Source organism: Mustela nigripes, chromosome 1 (genome assembly GCF_022355385.1).
Source record: "Mustela nigripes isolate SB6536 chromosome 1, MUSNIG.SB6536, whole genome shotgun sequence".
NCBI lineage: Eukaryota > Metazoa > Chordata > Mammalia > Carnivora > Mustelidae > Mustela > Mustela nigripes.
In genome coordinates, this window is record NC_081557.1 from 1,546,315 (window position 1) to 1,571,759 (window position 25,445).

General features: G+C 63.5%; 3 protein-coding genes across 3 annotated transcripts in view; 1 reads left to right on the forward strand and 2 right to left on the reverse strand.

The window, feature by feature from the left end:
- Positions 1-1,212: 1,212 nt before the first annotated feature.
- On the reverse strand, positions 1,213-12,329 carry IGF2 (insulin like growth factor 2). Its single transcript, XM_059398664.1, has 5 exons — positions 12,246-12,329; positions 11,538-11,702; positions 6,757-6,919; positions 4,783-4,934; positions 1,213-4,625 (listed from the first exon to the last, which is right to left on the reverse strand). Exons 2-5 carry the CDS (start codon positions 11,697-11,699, stop codon positions 4,386-4,388), a joined length of 717 nt encoding a protein of 238 aa, XP_059254647.1. The 5' UTR covers positions 11,700-11,702; positions 12,246-12,329; the 3' UTR covers positions 1,213-4,385.
- LOC132016819 (putative insulin-like growth factor 2 antisense gene protein) lies at positions 12,056-18,932 on the forward strand (the record flags this gene model as incomplete). The annotated part of the gene is given in 6 exon segments (XM_059398695.1): positions 12,056-12,106; positions 12,108-12,252; positions 12,255-12,345; positions 16,885-16,956; positions 17,599-17,814; positions 18,673-18,932. Coding segments are annotated over 6 exon segments (642 nt in total), but the record flags the coding sequence as incomplete, so codon positions are not given.
- A 1,729-nt stretch (positions 18,933-20,661) lies between these two features.
- The window catches only part of LOC132008352 (uncharacterized), a 9,543-nt gene continuing 4,759 nt past the window's right edge, over positions 20,662-25,445 (reverse strand). Inside the window, exon 3 of the mRNA XM_059386871.1 lies at positions 20,662-20,755. Coding sequence (XP_059242854.1) covers positions 20,662-20,755 — 94 coding nt within the window. The remainder of the gene's footprint in view (positions 20,756-25,445) is intronic.

The following is a 25,445-nucleotide window of genomic DNA, read 5'->3' on the forward strand; positions in this document are numbered from 1 at the left end:
GTGCGGGTGGGCTGCACTGCAGTGAGGGGAGGAGGCTGTGAGGGGCGGTGCTGGGTGTGGCCGGTGGGGGCAGCAGGGGAGGGCCTGGGGCGGGGAGGCAGGGCACCCAAGGACCCTGAGTTCAGCACCCAAGGACCCCCGGAGGGGAGCCAGGCAGGGCTCTGTGGACCTTCGGGGGGCAGAGCGTGCACGAGGAAGAGGAGGGCCCAGACCTGGTCTCCAGCGCGGGGAGACCTGGGCAGAGGGGGGTCCACTGCGGGCTGTGCCATACCGCTGGGGCCCCTCCCGGAGCCCCCACATGAGAGCCCTCAGTCTGCCCGAAGATGGGCACGGTGTCCCTATCCAACTGGCTCTTCCCCTCACCCTCGGACGCTGACCCTGCCTCCTCCGGGCAGCCCCCCAGTCACCCTGCTTGGAGTTTACAGCGCAGCAAGCGTGGGCAACATGGCCAGGACCCGAGACGACACCACCCGGGCTCTCGGAGGCCTGGCTTCGAGCCTGTTGTGGCCAGCACCAGGCCAGGAAACAGAAACTACTAGAAATAGAAAGAAAGATGGGGTTCAGGGTGGGAGACCTTCCTCCCACCCAGAGAGAGCTCTGGGCCTGCCCCTGAGTGCTGCCCAGCCCACCACCCTTCTACCCACCACGGTGCCCCTGCAGAACCGGGGCCTGCGCGGCAGGGCGGGGAAGCAGTCAGCTCGAGCCTCAAGCCCCACAGAGGCCAGCCTGGGGACCCTAAACTTCAGCTCAGAGGACAGAGCATTGGGGGGGATGTGCAGGGCTGAGGAGTGGAGGGGCTTTCTGCTGTAGCCTCCATCTGGGGAGGCTAAGCGTGTCTGTGTGTGCAGCCAGGCAGGTGACACGAATCCCCATCTCTAGCCACAGCTAGCTTCCAGACCCTTCCCGAACCTGGTGGGCCCCCAGCACCCACCCCTGTCCCTGGGATTGGCAGTGAAGGCGCTTCACTTCTTCTGGAAACCATGCCCCGGGGGCCCCTGCTGCCACAGGGCACCCCAGTGCTTGAGGACTTGGTGCCTGAGATTGTCCCAGAGCCGCTGGCCCCAAGCAGGTGGCCGTGGTCACTGCTGAGAGAGTGCAGGCTCTCGGGCTGTCCTCCCTGGCCACACGTCCCTGAGACAGCAGAGCCCGCAACCCCAGCCCCCCCCCCCCAACCCCACAGGCGTGTGAAAGAGCAGAGGACTCGGAACCAGGTAAATTTAAATGCTTTATTGGGATTGCGAGCGATAAATGTTAAAGACAAAACCCAAGCAATGAATTTTGCCAGAAATATCAGCATGTTAAAGGGGTCGAGTGGAGGCCCGCACGGCTACTGCCAGATGGACTGCAGCAGCGGGTGAGGTGACATTCGGTGCGGGGCACGTGGGGGGTCTTCAGGCGATGGTGGGGGGGACCCAAGAGGAGGTCCCGCTGAAGAGAGTTGAGGGGGGAGAGAAGATGGGCGGCCACAGTCGGGCTCGGGAAGTCAGATGGGGGCCCGGGTCGGGATGGCTAGGGACCCTGCGAGAGCTGCTTGCTGGGGGACACAGGGGAGCGTCGGCAGACGGCCCTGGAGCACCCACCCCACGAGAGGCAGAAGGTAACACTGGGTGGGATGGGCGTCCGGCAGGATGGGCAGGAAATTTGGGGTGCCTCCGAATCTTTTTGGATCTCAGGCCAATCTGTCTGCATCCCAATGACAAGAATTTGGCTCTTTTCAGCTCTGTCCAATGTTCCGAATGGCCCATTCCCGGGACGCCTGCCGAAGGCCCCTCTGAGCCGCTGGTGGGCTGACACGTACCGCCCCCAGGGTCGTGTCAGCCCCGCTACTGGGGCCCAGAAGCCTCGGGCCTCTAGAATGCTAGTCAGGCTGTCGTGCAGGGGGGCTGAGCTGGGGGCAAAAGCGGGGGTGAGGTAAACCTCCCAGCCGCCCGGATCCCTGCCACAGCCCTAGGCGCCGAGATGGTGGCTGGTTCGGTACTGCCAGACCCGTGGGCCTCGGGGCCCGAGCAACCCCAGCCGACAGAGCGCCGTCGCAGCTCTCCTGCTCTGTGGGGCCTGCACCCTCCTGACCTCCCCGACTCCCCGACCTCACCCTGCCTGGATCCCCGGAAGGCCTGCAGAGCTCTGAGCCTCCTGGGGACAAGACAGGGTGCTGAGCAGGCGGGCAAGCTGTCACCGAGGGGCGAGGGGAGGGCTCCCCAAGTGCACGGAAGGCGGCCACCTGCTCCAGCCCGATGGAGCCCAACTCACACACCTTCGGCCCCTTCCCCCCCAGCCGGCCGGGGCCGGCCGGGGGCCCCTTCCTGATGGCCTCCGAGCACCTTCCGGACACCGAGGAGATGCCTCCCCACCCCCTCCTCCGCCCCTCAGGACCTCTGGGGACCAGCCACTGTCCCCGAAGGCCAGGCCGGGCAGCGGCCCGCTCCTTTCCCTCGGGCTTCTCCGTGGGGCCCAGTGGCCAGCGCCCCACGGAGGCCCCACTCTCGACTCAACCCAAGCGACAGGGACAGATACAAACAAAAACCGAATTGGGACGATAAATGGCGGAGAGCAGGACGTGCGGCTTGGCCGCGGTGGCCGTGGTGGCGGTGGCTTGTGTGGCACTGCTTGGTCTCTGCTCCCCTGTTACGTGGGGCGGGAGTACGTCTAATTTGGTGTGTGAGCGCGTAAAAAGCTAAGGAAGGGTCAAAAAAAAAAAAGGAAAAAAGCCCCAGGAGATACGATTAAAGGGGGGAATAGATCAATTGGCGTAAATTTGGGTTCCTCATTGGGTCTGTAATTCTGCGCTGTGACTCCTGACCGTCATCGTCCGAACCTTGCGGGACCACTTCCTCCTACAGAGCACCCCTCACCCAGCCCCCACTGCCCCCCACCCGCCCCTCCAACCGCCAGACTTCCCACACTCCCCACCATCGTTGTCGGCCTCCTGGGGGCCCCGCATTTCTGAGAGGCCCCCAGGAGGCCCGCAAGGATGGTCCCTAGGTGTGCTGGGGGTCCCAGATGTTCTTCAAAGAGCACACCTAGGGGGTCAGGCTCCGGGGTAGGCACGTCTTGGTCTCTGCTCGGCTACAGCCACCTCCAGCCAGGCCAAACCCAGCCCTCGCTCCGCATGATGGTAGGGGGCACAGATGCTGGTGGGGCCTGGGGGCAGAGGCTCATCCCACGGGGACCGTGGAGAATGCCACCTCCTGCACCGAAGATGGACCGCCCCTCTCCCACCCAAGGAGCGTGTCCCGGGAGTCAGGAGGGGAGCACAGGACATGAAAACCTCACCAATGAGCAAGTCCGGGAAAGGTCTGTGACAGAACACAGACTGCACGGTGCCGGGCACCCGCGTGTGCGCGTGTGCGTGCGTGGGTGTGGGTGTGCGTGCGTGTGGAAGCGTGTGTGCATCTGTGCGTGAGCGTGTGCGTGTGTGTGAGGTTGTGTGTGTCTGCGTGTGTGAGCATGCCTGTCGGGGTGTCTGCAGGGGTGCCTGTGGGTGTGTGTGTTTTAGGGTGGAAACGGAGATGTAGAGTTTGAGGGCGTGTGGATTTTGGAGGATGCATTTAGGGTGTCTGGGGATCTGTACCGATAAAGTCGATTTCCACAAATTTTGGCGTTCATGTTCTGTTCCCCCTCCTTCGGTCTCCCTGGGAGGCCCCTCTAGCTCCACGGTGACTTTGGGGATGGGAAGCAGCGCGAGGAACGAGTCTGGGGCTTTGCTGGTTTGAGGACGCCCGATTCTCCCCATGGCGCGACCGGAGTTCGGCCTGAGGAGGTGGGAGCCGGCTGCGACCCGGACGTGCCCACCTGCAGATCTGGGGTCCCTTCCTTTCTCCTGGAGGGGATGCCTGAGCCACGGCCAATCTGACTCGAGGTCCTGGGAAGAGAAGGAGGGGGGGGGGGGCCTAATTCTTTCTCGTTTGTTTCTAAGCCCATTCGGTTTTGGGTTTTTTTTTTTTTTTTTTTTTTAGCCAATTGATAATTTTAGGGTTTTATTTTTTAAGCTAATTAACGTTCCAGGTGTTTCTAGAAAGCCAATTCGTTTTAAGGGGACTAATGTGTGTGTACGAGGGAGGGAGAGTTAGGGGGTTCGTAGTTTCGGTTTTCTGGTTACACAATTTGGGGATAATTTGGGGGTAATTTGGGGGGGATGTTTAAAGCCAATTGAGTTTGCACATTTCTAGAGATGTTGCTAGAGTCTCCTCAGCCCGATGGAGAGGGCCAAGGAGAGAAGAGCCTGACATGGGGAGGTTGGGGCGCGGGGGCCGGGGCTGGGGGAGCCCGCAGAGGGAATGCGATCCCAAAAGGGGTCAGAGGCGGGGCCTGGTGGAACGGCCCCTGGCCAGGAGGAGGGCACTAGGTGGACAGTGCCATCTTGCAGAATTACGCGACATTTTGGCTCACTTCTGATTGCCGGAGGCCTCCGGAGAGGCGCCCCCGTGGGCCGCGGGGTCGTGGGTGGGCAGGGCGATCAGCGGACGATGACGCTTGGCCTCTCTGAACGCCTCGAGCTCCTTGGCGAGCAAGCGACCCCGGCGGGCGCGCAGGAGGGCAGGCAGGCCCCTGCGCAGTCGTTGGGCGGACTGCTTCCAGGTGTCATATTGGAAGAACTTGCCCACGGGGTATCTGGGGAAGTTGTCCTGAGGGGAAGGGGCCAGTCAGGGGGCGCCCAGCTCGTGGGGGGCCCCGCAGGGCTCAACGCTCACCCTCCAGGGGGTGTCCACCAGCCACGCTGCGGGCCCTGGTCCCCCAGCGCCGAGGAGACCCCCTGCAGCCCGAGGCCGGGTCGCCTCTTACCGGAAGCACGGTCGGAGGGGTCGACACGTCCCTCTCGGACTTGGCGGGGGTGGCACAGTAGGTCTCCAGAAGGGCCAGGTCACAACTGCGGAAACAGCATTCTTCCACGATGCCACGGCTGCTGCGGCGGCTCACGCGGCTTGCCGGCCTGCCTGGAAGTCCCACAGGGGGAAGGGGAGCCGCAGTTGAGCACCGGCCCGCACGGTCCCCACGCCCGGAGCTGGCCTCTGGCCGCTGGCCACCCCGGAGAGGGGCCAGGAGAAGAGGAGAACCAGCCGGCGGGGGTCCCTGCAGCAGCAGCCAGCCTCGGGAGGAAGGGGGACAGAGCGGGCAGGCGGGGTACCCAGGAAGGACAGGAGTGGAAGTGGGGGTGCGTGTGCTCCAGGACCAGCCCCTGGCCTCTGGCTGCCTCCCTGCTCGCGTGGAAGGTGGACACAGCCTCCTGGTCCCACTGCCCAGGGAGGTGGGGGAAACTGTGCCGGTGTGAGCCCGGCTCGGGGGGCCGCCCACAAGGGGTCCAGCCCCCATGCTGGGGGGCACAGGGTCCCGTCTTGGAGGCCAGGCTGGGACGCAACTGCTGCCCCCCAGCAGAGCAGGAGCCTGGGCGGCCGCAGGCTTGGGAGAAGAAGGGGAGGACGGCAGGGGAGGAGTGAGGATCTCCAGGAAACCGCGTCCTCCTGCCCTCCCGCCCTCCCCGCCCCTCCCTGCTCAGGCTCCAAGGTGGGCGGCGGGCAGGAGTCCACGGGCAGGCGCCCTGGGGAGGAGGTCCCACGGGCGGGGGCCAGGCCCGGCCCTCCCGGCAGGGGATCCACTCCCGGGGCACCAGACCCTCCTGCCCCCAAACAAGGCAGGCGCGAGAGAGGGCACTGCCGAGGCCAGGGTGGGCGGGACTTCAGAGGCAAGGAGAGAGCAGGAGAACTTGGCAGAGAGAAGCACGGAGATCCCCAGGCTGGCATCTGTGGGCAAGCAGAGACTCCGGAGCGGGGGCAGGCCCTGCGAGGAGGGCTGGGTCTGACCAACTCACCGCAGCCACACCCCCCGCCCCCACCCCACCTTCAGGGTCGTCCCATTATCCGCAGGAGCATTCCCCCATCCCATGCTATAGTGCTATAGATGAGAAACGGAGGCCCAGCCTTCTGGGGGGCGAGGGCAAGGCCCCACACCCCTGAGGGAGGGGCCGCCTCCAACCCGGGGTCCCACAGAGAGAAGGGCGAGGAGAAGCAGAGGTGTCAGGAAAAGCCTGCGGGGGCGGGGGGGGGCGTTGAAATCAAAAGAGAAGCAGGAGGAACAGCCCAAGAGCCCTTGGAGCCGCAGGTGGGCGCCACACATGGTGGCCCAGACCTCAGGTCCCTGTGCCCTCCCTCTGTGCCACTGTGTGGGCAGGCTCTCCTCTCCTCCCCCTCGTGCCCAGGGAGAGCTGAGCTCCCCCAGCCTGTGGGACATGCCACACCGGCTTCTGTGCTCACTGGTCTCCAACCCGTTTTAGCTAACTTTAAATCAGATAGTCCCACTGTCAAAATGTCAGGCATTTTGAGGGGGGACTTCAGTGCTCACAGCACTGCCCCCAAGCCCTCCACCCTGCTGGGGCCTGTCCCCTGCCCCCCCCCCCCCCCCCCCCCCCCCCCCGCCCCGCCCCCCCCCCCCCCACCGCCCTGCGCAGATACCACCCTTCCGGGGAGGAGGCTGTTCTACTTTGAGTCATGCTGCGGGAAAATTGGGGGCGTGAGCGCTACCCAGGCACCCAGCAGGTGCCCAATAAATGTGGAAGCAGTTGGGCTCATGAAGTCTCAGAGCAAGAGAGCCTGGGGTCGACCCTCAGCAGTGGCTTCCCTCTGCCTGGTCTCCCCCACACCAGGCGTCCTGGAGGGTTTCCATGGGCATCTAGGAAATGGTGTGGAGGACTGACTGCAGCATTTACGGAGCACCTGCTGTATGTGCCCTCCCCCGTGCCCCACCACACACTGAGCTACTTACTGAAGTAAAAGCCGCGGTCCCCACAGACAAACTGGAGGGTGTCCACCAGCTCCCCGCCGCACAGGGTCTCACTGGGGCGGTAAGCAGCAAAGCAGCACGAGGCCAAGGCCAAGAAGGTCAGCAGCACCAGCATCGACTTCCCCATCGGGACCCCCATCGGCATCTGGGGACCGAGAGAAGAGGCCTGAGCCCACCCGCCCCGCCTGCCCGGGCCTCCCGCCCCCCGACGGACACACCAGCCCAGCCATCTTGTGACTCCCAGGTCCGTTTAGCTCGGTTTAGGTCCTCGACACGACCGCTCTAGGTACAGAAATCACACGTGCTCTCCCTGCCCAAGGTGGAGTGCGCGGCAGCCCCGCGTCCAGTGCCTGTGTGTGAGGCCCGTCTCTGATCGGCACTGAGTGCTGGCCAGCAATTTCACGTGGGCGTGATCCTCCCCGTGTCACCACGGCAGGGGCTCGGCCACACCCGGAGCTGCAGGGGCCAGTGCTGGACACTGAACCTGGCCTCTGTCCTATGAAGTCATGGGGGCGGGGCCAGCACAGGGCAGTGGCCACTCCTTGGACCTCCCAGCACCAGCCAAGATGGCAGACAGCCCCACCCCACCACAGAGCATGTGCATCCCAGAGGGCCCGCCCCCCACAAGCAGCAGGGGGTCCTGCGGGGGGGGGGGGAGGGCAGTCCCACCCCACCCCTCCCCCTCCCCCACCCTCCCAGTCTGTGGCTGAGCAAACCTCAGGTCAAGGATCCCTGGTTACCCTATGGTGCCAACCACATTCCCAGGGACCTTGTTCTCCTGAATGGCTCAGTTTCCCCTCCAGGCTGCCCTGGACACCCCAAAACAAAGGCTAAAAGCCCCCGCTGCAGGACTGGCATCACACCACCCAGGGCCTCGAGGTCCCTAGGGATCACCAGACCCTCTCCCCACTGGGGTACCAAACCCCACCCTAGGAGCCTGAGGGAACAGGTCAGGCCACCTGGAGGCTGGACACTAGGTCCTCGGGGCCCAATCTGGAAGGACACACCCCCTGCCCCAGGCTGTGCAGCTGCAGGACCCAGGCAAGGGTTAACCAGGTCCCTTCAGGATTGGGGGCTCAGGAAGGACCTCAGGCTCTCTCAGAGACTCAGTGAGCGGCCCCTGCTCCCTCCGGAAAGTGGAACCGCCTCCACCTCCAGGCAGGCGGCCCCAGCCTGCCCTCCACTGGCCCAGGTACAAACCCCTTCTGGGACGAGAGTCACAGCCCAGAGCCTTTGAGCCCACCGGCACCTGATGCTACCCAAGCCCTGGGCCAGGCAGCCTGCCCGCAGGCGCCCTTCCCAGGCTCCACACCTGGTGGGCACAGGGGTCCCGGCAGTGTGGCCCATCCCAGCCCGGTACCGGGCTGTGGCATGCTAGGCCCAGGGAACTTCTGATGCCTTAAATCCTTAAATCGTGCAGGAGAGGAGGGGGATAAGGAGGGAGTGTGATCCCGCTGAGACTCAGGAAGACCAGTGGCCAGATCCCCATTAGGACCTGGAGTGCCAGCCTGCTCACCTCCCCCTGCCCTGGCCTGGCCCCAGCCAGGCTCCCAGGCTGCCCCCACTGCTGCCCCCTTCCAAATTCTAAGAACAATTTGGCCAGCTAGCGACTGGGTGCCGGCCGAGCGGCAGCTGCGTCCTTCCGCAAGCCTGGCCACTCCAGTGCAGGGTCGGTCCAGAGCACCCACCGAGAGCCCAGGCCCGACCACGAGAGAGGCACGAGAGGCACGAGGCAGGCAGAGCTATGGGCCAGGTAAGCAAGCCCCGGAGGAGGGAGGGTAGGGGTGAGGAGGGTAGAAGCAGGGAGGAGGGGTGGAGGGGCTGAGGCCCAGGGGCCATCAGCAGGCGGGCAGGCTGGAGCCGGAGGGCAGAGGGGTCCTCGGCTCAACAGCCCTGGTTACCTGCAGCTGGACAGGAGGCTTGCTGGGACTGGAGGAGGAGGAGGAGGAGGAGGAGGAAGCTGGAAGGCTGCCTCACAGGAGAAGCCAATGTCCAGTTTGCAGGCTGGTCAGTGCTCCAGCTTTTATGTCTGAGCCGGCTCCTCCCCGCCGGGGCTCCACCCTACCCCCCACCCCTCTCCCTGCTGACCACTCCCCCCGCCCCCTTTGCTCCCGCCCCCTCCGTCCTTCCAGCCAGTCCCTGCCCTCCTGCACCCCCACCAGCTAGCCCTGGACCTTCCCTCTGCGAAGTGCCCGGGGTGGGGGTGGGGGCTCATCCTGCACCCCCAGCCCATCTAGGCACCAGGCAATGTCCGGGGGGGGGGGGGCGGGGAGGTTAGGGAGGGGGGCTGCTTTACACCTCCTTGTATGGAAAGTTCCATCTGCCCACCGGGCCGGGGCACATACTCTCTGGGGGCTGCACACTCCTGCCCTTCTGAGCTTCCAACCAGCCCCTCTCCCCAGATTCTTGGGTGGAAATGCTCGGGACAGGGAAAGGGGGAGCGCGGGTGGGGGGGGCCAGCTGCAAATGTGGCGCCTGGCCTGAGCCTTTCGCCAGCTCGCCCCCCTTCCATCCTGGCCCCGCCCACCCCGTCTTCCTCCTTCAGTCCTGCTGGCACACAGTCAACATACCAGGGTGGGTTTCTGAGCCTTGCGCCCCTCCTCATTACCCAACACTCTGGGGGACAGGGCCCTCCCCCACACGGCAACGGACCGCAGACTCTCCGCAACACCCCCCTGCACCCACGGACCGACCAGGAAGTCGCCTTTGCAGACAGCTCACACCTCCCCTGCACTTCCCGAAGCCCCTACCCACCCCTCCCTCCACTTTGGCGGCGCAGGGGAGAGCGCGGGCTGGGCGACGGGGAGCGGGACCCACAGCCCCCCAACCCTGGGCCCGCGCGGGCCCCTCTCCCCACCCGGCCGGCCCGCACGCCGCTTACCTGGAAGCCGGCGCAGCTGCCGCCCACCTCCCTGCTGCGTATCGCAAACCGAACAGCGGGCGTTGGCCCTCCTGCCGGACACTCCTCTGCCAGCGCCGCTCTGGCCGGGTCGCGGGGGCCGAATGTGCGACGAGGCAGAACGGGGGGATGGCTTTTTTTGGGGGGGGGGGGCTCGTCTGATTGTTTGGGGGGGGGGGGCTGTCTGCGGGCTGGGGGGGGGCAGGAGTTGTACTTTTAGGGGGGGAAAGGGTATCGGGAAATGAGGTCAGCTGTTGTATCAAGGATAGGAGGGGGGGGGGGTGGGGGGGGGAACCGGGCGGAGGGGGAAGGGGGGGGGCCGAAGAGAGGGCGAGACGGAGAGAGGGCAGAGAGAGGCGGGCAGGCTCGCAGCGGGGGAGAACAGCGCACAGAGAAACAGAAAGCGTATAATTAATCCACTTCGGGACGGCGAGGCGAGAGGGCGGGCGTGGAGGGGGAGGGAGCTGGAGGCGAGGAGCTGGGGGGGGCGGGAGGGAGCGAAGGGCAGGCTGCGGGAGAAGAGAGCGCGGGCGCCGGGACCAGAGGCCGGAGAGGGGACGGGGGAGCACAGAGAAGCGAGGGCAGCGCGCAACGTCGAGGGCCGGGGAAGGTGCTGAGGGGGGCGGCGTGGAGGGCGTCCCGGGCCGCGGGCGCCCAGCTCGGATTGGGCCGACGGAGCCCTCTGCCGTCGCGAGCCCGGGCCCTGGGAAGGGGTGGCGATGGCGGTGGCGGCGCCGAGCCGCTCGGGATGCGGCGAGGAGGGGAGCGGAGGGCCGCGCGCCGGGGAGGGCTGGGGACAGCGCGGGAGATGACAACGCCGGCGGCCTGCGAGCCGGACTGCCTGCGGGGGGGACCGCCTCCTCGGGCGAAGCGGGGGAGGGCGTTGAGGTAGATGGAAGAGGAGGCGGCGGGGATCCGCAGGCCCGACGGAGCGCGGCCCCGCCGACGGCGCCCAAGGCGGGAGTCAGCAGCGTGGCGGCGGGCGGCGACGACGCGGGACCGCCGGCCGGGTGGAGGCGCTGGCGGGCCGAGCGCGGGCGGGCGTGGGCCAGGAGGCGGGGGCGGCCGGAAGGGGGGGGCCGGGGGCCGGCCTGGCCTCACGCAGCTCCGCCGGAGAGCAGGCGAACTGCGGGCGCCAACGCCCGGCTCTTATAGCCGCGCAACCCCGCGGCGCGGCGCCCGCTCGGGCCCCGCTGGCCCCGCGCCCGCGCCAATGGGCGCCCTCCGGGCGCTGGCCCCGCCCTCCGGACCGCCCCCGCGGCTCGAGCAGGGAGGGGGGCCAGGGGCTGGGGGGCCCCGGGTCCGGGGGCGACGGTGGGGGGGGCTGTGCGGTGCTCGCGGCAAGATTGGGTTGGGGGCGGGGAGTGGCCGAACGCGCAAGAAATCCCGAGTCTCTGTTCTAAAGTGTTGGGCCCCCCCTTTCGGGTTCCCGGGAACCGGGGGTTTCTAGGCTTGCGCGCGCCAGGGGCGCGAAGCGAGAAAGGTGGGCGGCGTCCCGGGCCCTAGCGCCGGCCGGGGACTACGCGGCGGGGGAGCCCGATCAAGAGTGAGGGCGCAGGTGGCTCGGCGCCGGGTCCGGGGTCCCCGCGGGAAGCTGTAGGGGAAGGAGGAATTCCCGGGCGCGGGCAGGGCGCGCAGCCGCCACCTGCCCGAGCAGGCGCGGCTCCTGAAGTCGCGGCAGCCGGAGCCCGAGCGCCCCCCGGTGCCGCGCGGGAGCCGGGGTGTAGCCGCGGCGGCCGCCAGGTGCGGTTCCCGGGGAGGGCCGGCCTGGCCAGCCCCGAGCGGGGGCCAGCCGTGGGGCCTGCCGAGGCTGCGCCTGGCCCGGGAGAGAAGAGCAGGGCGGGAAACGGCGCTCAAATCCTACCTGCATGACCAAACTCACCGGGGTTCGCGTGAGCAGCTCGCCTTTGGGACCCACCCAAAATATCCGGATAATGATTCCCCCGTCCTCAGTGCGTTGGACTTGCGTAGAGTCGGGTTCAGCCCCGGGGGCCACCACGATAATTTGGGGGTCTGGGGAAACCATCTCCTGGAGAGTTTGGACGACGTAAGAAGTCGTGATTTTTACCAAGTCAAAACCACGCACAAGCCCGGGCGCCCCGCCCGGCCCTCGGCGCCCCGGCCACCCGCGCCTCTCGGAGGGGAAGGGGCCGCCGCCGGCGGAAGCCCGTGCCGGCTCGCCCCCTCTCTCCGCCATCAATCACTGCGCCCGCGCTCGCCGCGCACCTCCCCAAGTCCCCTGACCCGCGGACTTGGAGGCGCTGCGCCGCCCGAACGGGGTGCGCCTCTCCTCGGCGTCCCTCCACGACCCAGCGCCCGGCCCTCCCCTCTTCGGGGCCACCGAGGCGCCTTCCCCACGACTGTGATCTTTGAAAGAGCAAACGTAAGCGGCGCCCGTTTCGGGGCGCCAGGTCCCGGCGAGCGCGGTCGCCGAGCCGCAAGCCCTCAGCAGGCTTCCGCGCCCCGTCCTGGTGTCCCCGGCGGCTGCCCGAGGCGGGCGCCAGCCCCGGCGGGACTGTGGCGGGGCGGACGCGGAAGCTGGCCGGGGCCGCGGAGGCGGCGGGGAGCTCACCGCAAAGCTGGAGGCTGGAGGCGGGAAGCTGCGTCCGCGGGCGCGCGAGGAGCCGAGCCAGCGAGCGAGAGCTGTGCGGCGGCGGCGGACGCTGCTGGAGGTGAGCCGGACCCCGGGGGCAGTCCCCAGTGTCCTGGGGCAACGCCCAGTCCGTTGGAAGACCCAGGGACAATGCCCAAATTTGGGGGAAACTGGGGGCAATGCCCAGTCGTTTTCCTGGACGCGGGAGCAGCACTGCCCACGTCCTGGCGGACAGTTGCCGGGCCAAGTGTGCTGGGGAAATAGAGAAATTTCCCAAATCCGAGGAGTTTGGGGGGCCTTCGCAGGAGAGGAAGAGAGGCTGAAATCAGTACCCTCCGTTCGCTGGGTTGGAAAAAGTGCAGAGAGCCGCAGCCTGGCCGGGAACAATGCCCAGATACGGGGGACGCAAGTCAGAGCTCTGTCTGGTTTGCGGCTCAAAGCACGAGTGTCCCGACGCAGGAGACCCGAGGGAGGCCGCGTTGGTGTGGGGAACTGTAATCAGTGACTATATTTGAGACTCAGGATCCAGGGTCCAACTTTAGAGGACCAGAGGACATTGCTCGGTGCAAAGGGTGTGGGGGAGGGAACAAGAAATCCAATTCTAAAATAAGGGGGACCCAGCCTATCGGTCACCAAGCTGAGGGAGAACCCCAGACCAATTTGTGGGAGATAGGTTTGGGGTGACTCGGGAAAATTCTCAGCATGAAAAGTGGAGGCAGGGGGACCCTCAGAGACACATTATCTGAAATTGGGAGAAGAAAAACACTGAACCCATTCTGGGGCTCTAGGCGAAATTCCAGTGTGGTGGAGGGAAGTTAAAGACTGACTTGCACAATTTAGAAATACAAAACTAGCGACCTGAGAGCTGTGCGGCCAAGGTAGTAACCTCCTTACTTGTGGCTCTGGGGCCAATTCCCAGTGTCCTTTAGAAACTCAAGAAACACTGTCTAAACTTGGGGGGATCCTCGGGTGTGATCAGCACATTTGAGAAATGCAGAAAAATCGTGTCTGCTTATACTCTAATTTTTAACTGGTTTCAATTGGTTTGTTTGGGGTGAGCAGGAAAAAAATCCTGTCTGCTTGGTCACTGTCTGCATTTGGGAAACGCTGGCAAAACATGTCCCCAGTTTGGGGGATCCATGGGAATCATCCCATGGAGGCAGATGTCAAAACCTCAGGAACCCCGGGAAATAGCCAGGAAGCTTATAGGACACAGGCCTATAAGACCTAGGGTTTCTAGGATATTTTTTGATCCTTGGACATTTTCATATGGGGGGCGTATGCAAAATTACCTAAACTTAAGGGGACTTGGGGAGCAAGGGTCACAAAATCAGGAGGTCCAAAAATCTATGTTCAAAAACAGTTGTTTTGTGGCGGTGGGGGAAGTCCCAATTTATTTGGAGGACTGGGAGGCATGTCTCAATTTGGAGGTCTCAGGAAACTAATGTTTTAATCTGGGGGTCCAGGGAAGTTGTTCAGGAAAATTGGGGGTCAGTGTCTAAGTTTTAGGGGAAAAGGATTAAGAGTTTGTAGGTCGTGAGGCCTGGAGAATCAGGGTCTCTGGTGATCTGCAGGGAGCTTGTAGTGTGTGAGAGACCCAGGAAATGTTGCTTACATTTTGGGTGACTTTGCGGGTGTGCAGAACGGTCTGGAGTCCAAGAGATCAGTGCCTGTCTGTGACCCGAGTGTGGAACTGACCGTGTTTTCGGGCTTGGAGGGCAACGCGTGGTACTGGAGAGAGCTCAGCGTGTTCAAATAAAAGGAATCGGGGAAAGGGTCCAGTGTTATCCTGGGGTTTGAGATCACTGCCTGAATTTCAGAAAATCCGGATTTTTGTCAGTAAGCCGGTGAGACACAAGGAACGTTTTAATACTCAAAATGTTATAGTAAAGAGAACATGTTCCGAATGTTGGGTTACTAGGGACACCCAGCAGAGCCTGGTGTAGGGAGACATATGTAGGCTTTGTGCGAGGGTTTGTTCCCTGCGTGGTATGACCCGGGAGAATCTGCCCGACCCACGGGGCCACAAGGAAGCGCATCTCAATGATTGCCCCGTGTGCTCTCCGGGGCTCTGTGACAGTGTCTAACCCGTCTGGGACCTGACTGGTGGTGGGAAGCTTGGGGAGTCCTGTAAAGGAGGCCCCCGAATGTTCATGGCTCCCCCCTCCCAAACACAAATATTGCTCAATGAAATCTGGGGTTCAGAAATCATCGTCTCAACTTTGTGGAAGTCAGGAAACCAGAGCTCAGGCCATTTAGGGTTCAGAAAGGGGCCTGGTGTGCGCTGGGCGCAATGCCTCAATTTCAGTGAAGGAATAGGAAGCCGCGTTCAGACTCTGAGGGTTTTGGGGAAATTGCTTCGTGTGCTGGGGGAACTGGGAGTCTTTGCGTAAAATTGGGGGACCTCTCGGGCTGGTGTTGGTAATTTGTGGAGCCCCGGCAGACAGTGTCCTAAACTGCAGTGGGCGAGGAGAACAGGGCTTCCCTGCCGGGGAGCAGAACAGGGACACGGAGTCTTGCCTGGGAGACGCTGCAGTTCCTGTTCAAAATTATGGAGGCTCAGGGAAAAAGCCCCACTTGCTTTGGAGAGGGCGCCCAAGTGCCAGGAAAACCCCGTCCGCCTTCTGGGGAACCAGGCACATCGGTCAGCGTGACCACAGGACCCGGGCTTAACGCAGCAGCTGTAGGGGACACCCGGTGGGCGGCCTGGAAGTCCGGGGTACGTGCGGCCATTGAGAGCCTGGGAGAAAATGCCCAGTGAGGCTGGGGACCCGGGCCACTAGGCGAATCTGGGGAAACCAGCAGGGGCTTGCGTTTCTCGAGGTCCCCGGAAACGGAGGTCCAAGAAAATTCTTGTGGTCTGGGGAAATGCTGGATGTGTTTGGAGGACCTGGGAGCAAGCCTTAAATTCGGAGGATCCCCGGAAAAATACCGCCCGCGTTGGGTGGGAGCAGCGAGGTCGCTCGCCGGGCTGGGACCCCTGGAGGCGGAGGGCCGCGCGGGAGCCGCGGAGCTCCCGGGGCTGGGGACGCGCCGCCGCCGCCGCCGCTCCCCCGCGTCTGGGGTCTGGCGCGCGGAGCAGTGGCGCCCTCGCCGGGGGACTCGGGCGCGGGCAGGTAGCGCCGGGCTCCCTGGGCGCGCGCCCCGGAAGGAATGTCGCCGCTTTCTCGGGCCATCTGGCCGCCGGGAGCGCGCGTGCGGCGGCAGCCGGGGCCGAGCAGGCGTGGGGAGGGAGGGAGGAATCCGGGAGCCGCGAGGGAGAGACTTGGGCGCGGCGCCCCGGCGGGCGCTCCCGGGGCTCCCGGCTCCCCGCTCGGCCGCCTCCGAGGACGGCCCCGCGCTCCCCGCCGCCGCCGCGCCCCACGCGCTCCCGCGCTGCGAGCCTAGGCGAAGCCGCGGCCGGGCGGCCGCCGCGGGCAGGCTCGTCCCCGGCTCGGCTTGGGGGCCGGGGAGCACCCCAGACGGCCACCCCCGCGCGCCCAGACTCTCCGCGAGCGCCCTTCGGGCCTTAACCGGTCCCCCACGCAGGGGCGAAACCAGCTTTGCTTGGGTAACACGAAGGTAGGGGAGGGAATGGGGAGGAAGAGGGGAGACATGGGGGAGGCCGGGGTCCGCCCTGCGCGGCCGCCGGGGCGCCCGGGGCCTCCTTTCGTTTTCCCAGAGAGAACGTGCCCGCGAAGCCTCACCTCCCCGCCGCGAAAGCCCAGCTGCTCGCAGGCCGGCACTGAAGCCGACGCAGGCGCAAGGCGCTTCTGGGCAGGAACGCGGCCACTTCCGAACCGAGCACTCTTAGGGTGGGGGGCAGCGACCCTGGGGGGCCCTCTGCGGGGTACGGAGCTACCAGGAAGAAGGCATTGCTGGGGGACGGAGGAATGGTGGGGATCCCCGCGCCACTACAGCGGGCATCGCTTGTCCCCACTGTCACCCCACAGAAGGACCCCAGTTACAAGGGGACTGCTCAAAGCCTGACATTCTGGGAAGGCAGGGGTTAATGCCATTGGACAGGTGTGGGGACCCAGTCAGGGCTGAGACAGCCCTTCACATTATTTTGGCAAGACAGGGAGACCCCCCCCCCACCATGAAAAACAGCCCATTTTCCACCCAGAGCCCCAGGCACGTGGAGAATGTTCCCCCTTCAAATTCCAGTCCGCATCAATCACCCCGTGTCCCATTCCAAGAACATCTGGCCTGTCTCCCCCCACCCATCACGGCCCCCTCCCCTCTCCACCAGCTTCGTAGCCTCCCTGTGTCCCTGGCTTTCAGGCCTGTGTGGGTGTGCCTGGGGACAGCGGGGGTGAGGACAGGGCCTCCAGCAGAGAAGCCCTGAGTGGAGACCTGTGAATTTGGGGGTGAGGAACTGGGTCTCTGGGAGCCCAGAGCAGCTTCCAAAGCCTCCGGAGGGCCTCTGCTTCTGGACAAGCACAGGGCTCCCTGGGGCTCTGCTTTGGGCTCCCCACCTAGGCCTGCTTCCCAGCCTAGACTGGGGAGGGGGGATGCTGAGGTAAGAGCCCCTTTTCTAAGCGTGGGCTTTCCCCTTGGTTAGGGGTGCACTGAGGGGAGAGGACAACAGCACCAGTGGTCTCTCAACGGGTCCCTCCCCTGCGTTCCGCCCCTACAGGCGCCTGTCCTGGAGAAGCCCCCGGCCAGTGCTTGGAGATGAGCCCTTCCAGCCTCTGCCTGGACCTAGGAGGTAAGAAGGCTAAGGCCACCCTGGGGTGCCAGGCTGAGCTGCTGGGGCAACAGGGGGGGGGGCACATGCTTGCGCTCCCTCCCCCTCCCCTGCAGGCTGCCTGCTGAACCCTCGCCTTATTTAGTCAAAAGTGTGGCTAAAGGGGCAGGCTTGGCAAGGGCAGATCCGGGTCACCGTAGGGCTCAAAAAAGGCACTGGCTGCCCCCAGCCAGGACCAGCGTCAGGCTCTCCCCGACTTCCGGCCCTCCACAGTAGGAAGGGAACTTCAGGTGCCCCGGTATTGTGGGACTGGGGTCTCTCCTGCCCAGAGCCTGCCTGGCAGAACTTCCAGCCCGAGCGCCAGCCCCCCCCCCCGCCCCCGCCCCATCCTGCTCCAGCCCCAGCGGCACCAGCAGCCTCCCCCGCAGACCGCAAACCCATGCTCCACCGAGAATAATCGTCCCCCCCAAATTCGGACTCACCCTAAGAGCCTGGCCCCTCCGACTCAGGCCTGCGGCCGCTCTCCAGCCCGCCTCCCGCTCCTCGCTCCCAGCAGGCGGCCTTTCTCCTTCGTTTCCTCCCACAGCTCTGGCTCGGGGCTGGCCGCTCCCCGCTCCCTGGGACCAAGCCCAGCATTTTGCAAATTCTGCTCCGTTCTCCAAGGGTCCCTGAGCGCCCCTCCCTAGCCCACCGCAGGGCACTGGCCACTGAGGTGCAGACCGCACACTGGGCTCCAGGAGGGAGTCCGGCTCAGCGTCAGCCCCGGCTGGAAGCAAGGGACCGGGAGACCCAGCCGGAACCACCAGGACCCAACGACAACGACGGCACAAGCCACCCAAGGCACAAGGCGCCACACCATAAATCAAAAGGCGAAAGTAGGTAGGGGTCTGGTGGGGACTACAGGGGAGGGGGCTGGGCAGGCGTGCTGGGGAAGGACCCAGGCAAGGCCACCATTGTACTATTTTCTGTAGTGTCAGAAATAAAGACACCTTTAAAAGAACCTTCCTGGCCTCTCTCTCAGATGGGCCAACCAGCCTAGAAGGGGGTTACCTGCTGGGTCCCTCCCTGGAGGCTCAGAAGGGTGGCCCCAGTCACTTTTGGGTCCAGTGCAAGGACACAGACACAGGCCGCCTCCACTTCCAAAGCTGCCCAGGACCCTGGAGCAGAGCCCCCTCCAGGGCAGCTCAGCCTGTGCCCCCACCCAGTACCTTGTCCGTGAATCACGGTGACCACCGGCACCGAGTTTGCTCCAGAAGTGTCCCAGGCTCTCTGGCCCTGGGGCCTTTCTAGTTGTCCCCCCACCCCCAATTCACACACACGGGAAGCCACTCTGGGAGCACAATGGAGCCGTGACACTGGGGGGGGGGCTCCGTGCTCGGGTGGCCGCCGCACTCCCAAGCACTTCTGCCACCCACCCCGCGGGGCACGACCTCCCTTTCTCTTCCCAACTGAATAGCCAGGAGGTCTGCAACTGCCAACCACTTTGACAAATGGGGACAGAGAGGTCAAGCCACCGGTGTGAGACCCCACAGCCAGGCAGCCCAGGACAGGCAGGACCCGGGTCTTGGGCGCCACCGCTGAAACCAGCCTGCCTGGGGTCTCTGGCTTCCCCCCACTGATGAGTTCTCCCCCTCCCGCCTGCCTTGCTTCTCCTTCCTCCAATTCCGTCCCCACCTTGTCCTCACGCCCCCCCCTTCTCCCCTGGCTGCTCCCTCCCCTTCCCTTGCCGTTTTTCAGCCACGAGCTCCCCTCCAAGGACCCCCGGAGGAGCCCGACCCCCAGGAGCAGCTGTGCCCACATCTGAGCGACGAGGGACAGACGCCCAGAGGGAAGCAGAGCCCTGAATCACAGATGCCCGCGGTGTGGCCCAGAATAAAACCCAGCTTCCCTGGGCCTTGTGGGGGGAAGGGGTGTCGCTCCGTGAACCTAAGGACAGGAGGCCTCTGCCGAGAGCTAAGCCAGTGGCCACCTCAGCTCTGTGCTGGGAATCCGAAGACACTCACCTCTGCGGGGCTGGGGCTGGCCGCCTGCCTCAGTTCTGAGCGCGCCCGGACTGCCTGGGCCACAGGCCGCAGCAGCGCAGCTCCGGGCTGGGTTCTCTGGTGGCTCTGGCCGCCTTTGGTTCCGGCTGGGGGGCAGGCTGGGCAGGGGGCTCTGCTGGATGAGATGTGGGGCCTTGGGGCTGGGGGGCCACTTCTTCCTCTGGGAGTTCCGCAGTGACTCTTCGGCCCCTGGAGAAAACACACACCGGTGTTCCTGAGATGAGCACCTTTAACACACCCCCCTACCCAGCCGGAGCAACAGCCCCTTCTTCCCTGTCCCCTGGCTGTTCAGTGGGGAAGCCTCAGGTCACCTTGCCCGGGCTTTGGGTGGCAGCTCCCCTTCTTGTCCCCTTTTTCAAGGGACCAAGGAAGGGGGGAAGGGGCCCACAGTTGGCCTAGACCTGGGCTTCCCAGCAGCCAAGCCAGCCAAGGGGCCCGTTCTGCTGGGTGGGCTGCCCCTGCCCTGCTGGTGTGGACTCCTGCCTGGGCATGGGGTGGGGGCTGCGCATGAAGGGCCTGTCTTGGGAGATCACAGCACATGTTAGGACACCCCCATACTCCAACATCCCCCCCTCGGGTGGAAGCAAGGAGGGGGCCAGGCACCAACCAAAGGACACAGTTCTGTATGCAGAAGTCAGCTGGGTGGTTGGGGGCGTTGGGGTGGGACACTGGGCTTCCCTGGGGAAATGGAGCCTGTCCCCACAAACACCATGGCCATGGCAGCTGTATGGAGAAGTCCGGGACCCCTGGGGGGAGGGGAGAGAGGCTTCATGTGCAGAATTAAGCACACCCCTGGGAAACTGGGGTTTCCAGAAACTCGCCCCAGCACTCAGTTGAGGGGGCTGGAGAGGCCCCGGGAGAACCGGGCAGGCGTTCAGGGAGAGAGGAGCTTTACCCTTTCAGTCCTGCTGTGGGGGTACCAAGGCTTCTGGCCTGTCATTGTCCTCCGTTTACTTAGTGGGATTCTTTGGTTATGGCTGGGAGGTGTAGGGAGTGGGGAGATGGGGAAGCTTGACTTTTAAAACGGTATATAAAAAAAAAAGCCTGCTCCAAAATCTCGGGCCCCTGGGCCCTGTGCACCAGTCTCCTGTTTGTCTCTGGTTGCGATGGGGGGGGGGGGGTGGGCACAGCAACAGCAAACTTCTCACACACACACCAAAAAAAAAAAAAAACAAAAAAAAAAACCGTGCCTTTTACATTTGCAGAAACAGCTGTTCACTCCTACTGAGAAGAGCAGCCCTGCCCTCCACCCCTGCCCCTCCCACTCAGTCTGGCAGATTAGTGAAGGAAAACCTATTTTCCCTACAAAAGCCTCTGTGGCTCTGTGCAGCCCTGCAGAAGACACCCCTCGCCACTCATCTTCCCCGACTCCTCCAAAGCTGGGGCCACTCTTAGGTAGCTGGCCCAGGGCCTGCCCTCTGGCAGCAGAGGTTCCGACCCTCGTGCAGAAGCAGGGATCCTGTCTGCTGCCCCCAGCCCCCAGCCCACGCATGCCTCCACACAGCAGGCAGAATTTCTCCCACAGAGGCTGCAGCAAGAGGGAGGGAAGTCCAGTCACCTGTACTCTAGTCGCTGCGTCGTCCCCGAGGTCCCCGGGCGGTGGATAAAGAGGACCGGGGAGTCCCCGCTGCCCAGGCCTCTCTGCTGAAGCTGCCCGGCTGGTGATCCGCTGGTCGGGCCAATATTAGCAGTCGCCGCCAAAGCAGGGGGTGCTCTGGCCGTGGTGCCCAGACCCTCCAGCCGGGTTGACGAGGCGGAGGCGGGGGACGAGGCCGAGGCTGGAGAGACGATGAAGGGCACTTTTAGAGTGTGCATTATAACAGCCCCTAGCCGCGGGAGAGGCCCTCCTGCGCTGAGCGCGGCACCTGCTCAAATGCCAACTGAAATTAGCTTTGCCCTCACCTCCTCGTCCCCTCCACGGCTTTCCTCAAGCCGCTCCAAATTGGGTAGCCTGGCGCCAACTCGGTGGTGCGGGGCCAATGGGCAGCTGGCTGGGCACCGTCTCACGCCAGGGCACAGCACGCAGGGGGTGGGGACTTGGCCCGCCCCCTGACCCCACGGAGAGGCGTGTGTGGGCGGGGACGCAGACCGGAAGCACTCCCCCAGGAGGTGGGACTATGTGGAGGGGTGGGGAGGGGGTGGGGCCCCCTGAGATTGACACTTGGCAGTCACTCGACACCCTGGTATGCCGGTGGGCGTGGCACGGGTAAAATGGCGACGGGCCATATGCAGAAAGAAGCAGGGTTCGAGATGAATCCAAAAAAACTCTTTTTAGGTGCTTCCCAGGCAGCTGCAGTGCAGTGCCTTCACGTAATTTCTTCCTTCAGGGTTAGGGGCCTCATCTAGGAGCTTCCTCCCTTCACCAGTCGCTTGTGATCGGGCCCCCGCACCACAAGTGTGGTGGCAGGTGGCAGCTCTGAGCTCCAGTCCGGCTCACAGATACTGAGGGTGGGATGTTGGGTTCACAGCCTCTAAGCCTGGATGAAACTTCAGTCAAGGCACAGCCTCAGAGCCATCAGCAGCCGGGGGAGGCCCCAGGCAGATGTGCTGCCGGACTGCACTAAATCTCCCTGGGAATTTAAACCCCTTCTCCAAGCTTGCAGGGAGAGCAGGTGGCAGAGCAAAGACTCACTGAGAAGCAAAGACATGTGCGCTTCTGAGAAGGCCACCAGTCCCACATCCCCCCAGCACCCTGCACCCCAGCTTACCCAGCTAACTGGTACATACTAGTGTTTGACTCTCACTGTCTTTTTCTCTCTCAAGCTCTCACCTGAATTCCTTTCCTTAGCTGGAGGGATGGGGCATCTGGTAGAGAGGACAGAACTTGTGGTGGGAGGAGATACTTGAGGGGGGCTCAGGTCCGGCAGGTGTGTCTCAAAGGATGCAGATGCTCCGCAACCACACCACCCTACCGGAAGAAGGCAGGTGGGACTCCTTCGTGGGTTCTTGGATGGGGAGGGGTGCCACAATGCTAAAGGGCCCTGAGCCAGGTCTGGGACACATAGAAGGGAGTCAGTGTGAAGCAGTTCACAGTTCTTGGAGTATAGCAGTCACCTGAACATGCTGGTTCTTACTCTGCTGTGGGCTCAGTGGCTTGAAGGCTTTGCATCCTGTGTTGTCCCCTGGTGTCTGCTGCAAGATACCCAGATTTTCCAAGGAGCTACTCCCAGATCCTTATGGGAAGACTTAGTGGGGACTTGCCAAGCCACGGGTGGAGCTAGGGAGAGTGTAAGGGCTGACCCCAGACCAGACATGAGGCTACCACTGGAGGCCCACCAAACTGAGAAGGTGGGCAGATAAGGGGCTGAAAAGGAAGTAGCCTTTCAAATCCCCAGATCACTTCCTGGAAATATTGAAGCTTCCAGACCCCAAACAGTGTCTTGAACCTGAGTTCTGCCCTAATCTGGATTCCCATCCCAGACCAGGCCCCAAAGGGAATCAAGCAGGACAATTTTAATCCACCAGAATCTTTGAACCCAGAGTGCTTAAGCAAGGGTAGGGGAGCAGAGGATAAAGGTCAGGGTGGGGAAGGCCCATGGAAGACTAGCTAAGCCATGGCATCACTGAGGTTGGACTAGAGGCACTGGGTCAGGGAGGTGGGTGTGAGGGCTGGGACCCACATCCCTGCATTCCATTTCTTTTCCATGGTGGAGGGAAAGCATGTGGCCAATAAGGGATACAGGAAGTGGGAAGGAACACAAAAGGACAAATTTGAAGAGCCTGATTGAACTAAATCTCACTGGGAATTTAAACCGCTCCCCCAAGCTTGCAGGGACACCTCATAACTAAAACCTTTTTGTCCCACTGCCTGGAAGAAGATCATCCCGTCCTGGAGTTCTGGCCAGAACCTCATTTATCCAGGAGACTTCTGGAGCACCTGCAGAAATCCCAAGTGTGGAGTTTCTGCTGCTTGGTGGCTTGCATGGCCTCATGCTGACACCTGGTGATCACTTCTAGAATTACAGAGGAAGAGTCCAGGGGTCTTAGTACAACTTGCACTCTGGGGAGAGGGCTGAGGGGGCCAAAGGATGCTTGTCTCTACAGAACAGGCCCCCCCTACAGCATCAGCATACAGGTGGGCTCTGCACCTTTGTGTGCTCAGGTCAGAGGCTTCTGTCTGCCTCCATCCTGGCATTACAGAACAGGTGGTGGAGGAAGGCCTAAGGGAAGTCCCCCTTTGGGGGATGTGGCAGATGTGGCATGGCAGATGCCCAAAACCATAGGTGCAACCTGGGACACCTTCTAGAAGCATTGTTGTGTGTTCTGAAAATTAGCGGAGCCTGTGTTATATTTGTATCTGAATAAAATCAGATCTATTACTGGGAGTGTCCGGGAAGAAAGTTAATGCTAGGACCCCTTCCCAAGGTTGGATTAGGGGTCCACCCCTTCCCAGGGTGGGCTGAATTTTGTTCTCCAAGCCCACGGGCTGAGCAGGATTTTCCAAATCTGACCCGAGCCCGACACCTTGTGGCCACTAGTGGATGTGCAGCCACAGCCTCAGGAAGCCTAGTTTCCCTTCAATCCTTAATAGTGATGCCTGGGTAAAAACAGGGTCACTTTCCCAAGCCCAGGACTGGAGAGAACCCCGTCATGAATGATCGAGGCTTTGTCTCAGAAGGCTGGCACCATCAGATGCCCTCGACTCCCCGCATCTGTGCAGCAGGTCATCCGACCTCCGAGGGAGACTGCTGGGGCTGCACGAAAGCTGGAAGGCCTCCAGGCAGCATCACTAGGGCCCAGGGGAGCCAGGCGTGATGGAGGGCATGGGAGGGGTGGGCAGGAGGAGGCCTGGAGGCTGGCCCGGCTTGAAATCTGGTTCTGCCCGTGGAGGTTGCCCCCGGGCGTCTGCCTCCCCTGATCCCATGGGTCCCTCGTGTCAGGACACAGAAGCCTGGAATCAGTGTGGCACGGAGTGAACGGTAACAAACACTATTACACTCTCCTGATGTGAGGTGCATGTCTGCCCCCGACTCCCCTGGCCCATGGCACTAGAACATTTTTTCTTGGGGCCATAATGCGGGGTTAGACTACATGGCCAGTAGCACAGCCTCGGGCCCTGGCTGGTCCTGGTCTCTGCCCTGTTCCTGGCCTCCTCTCCATGGGGGCCCTCCAGGACCCCAGCCCTGAGGCTCCACCCTTGGGGAGCTGGGTCCTCCTGGCAAGGCCCCCCGAACACACCCACGAGCCACACGGTGGGGACTGCATCCGCTTCCTCTTGCCCACAATCCTGGGCGGGCTACCAGACCCACGGGGCTGTCCCCGTGCCACCAAGCCCCAGAGAGGGAAGCAGCTTGTCGGACACGGAAGCAAGCAGCAGAGTCCGGAGAGATCACCGAGCCTGAAGCCTGGCCTTGGCCTTCTGCGACCCCTCACCCACATGCCTGGCCCACTGGGGACGGGGCTTCCTGGGGTGACAGTGGCACCTGGCATGCCATGCTGGACCTTCTCAGCAGCCAAGGCGGGGACAGTCTCCTCTGGTGTCCCTCCGAGAGATGAGGAAACTGAGCCCGGGAGAGCTTCAGTAGCTTTCCCAGAGCAGAGGGAGGACTTACACCCCTGCCCGCCTGGCCTTCAGCGAGACACTGGCCTGGGTGGGCACTCGGCAGTTGGGCAGGCCCATGTGCTGAGGCCTGAGGGAGGAGAGGTGCTCACAGGGCTCTGCCCATCATGTCCTTCTGACCTCAGCCTGTCCCTTCTTTTTGAGTGGGACCAGCCCGTGTCCAACCACGAGGAGGGTCGTGGGGGGGCATCTGTGTGAATACAGCTGCCACTGCGACTCTGGGGAGGGTAGCACGGGCTGCACCGACCCCCGCCATCCCTGGGCTAGGTTTGTCCCAGCCCCAACAACAGCCTGACGTGGGTCTGTCCTCAAGGTTGAGATGCCTGTGTCGGGGCAAAAGACACCTCCTCCAGGAAGCCTCCCAGCCTGCTTTCTCTTCTGACTCTGACCGTGTGTAGCTAGAACTGAGGACTGAGGTGCTTCTCAGCCAACTCTTCCTTCTTCCAGAGGCAGCCTCTCTGCCACTTCCTTGCCCCACAGCTGGGCCGGGGTCCAGAAAGCACCTCCATGGGCAACCAAGGACCCAATCATCCTCTAGGCCTGGAGAGGGCCTTCCTGCCCTTTCCCCATCCCTGCCCCTTAAAGATCTCCTTGGCAGGTTGAGCGTGTCAGACCACCGTGGAGGGCCAGGGTGGGCCAAGGAGAGGGGGGGAGGGGGAGGGGGGGCCAGGGAGGGTCAGGGGACATCAGTGAGGGCCAGGGAGGGCCACAGACGGTCAAGGAGGGTTACAGAGGGCCAGGGAGGGTCAAGGAAGTTTACAGAAGGCACAGAGGGCCAGGGACGGAGGGCTACGGAGACTCACAGAGGGTCAGGGAGGTTCGGAGAGAATTACAGATGATGAGGGAAGATCATGAAGGACCAAGGAATCAGGGAGGGTCATGGGGGTCAGGGAGGGTCATGGGGGGGG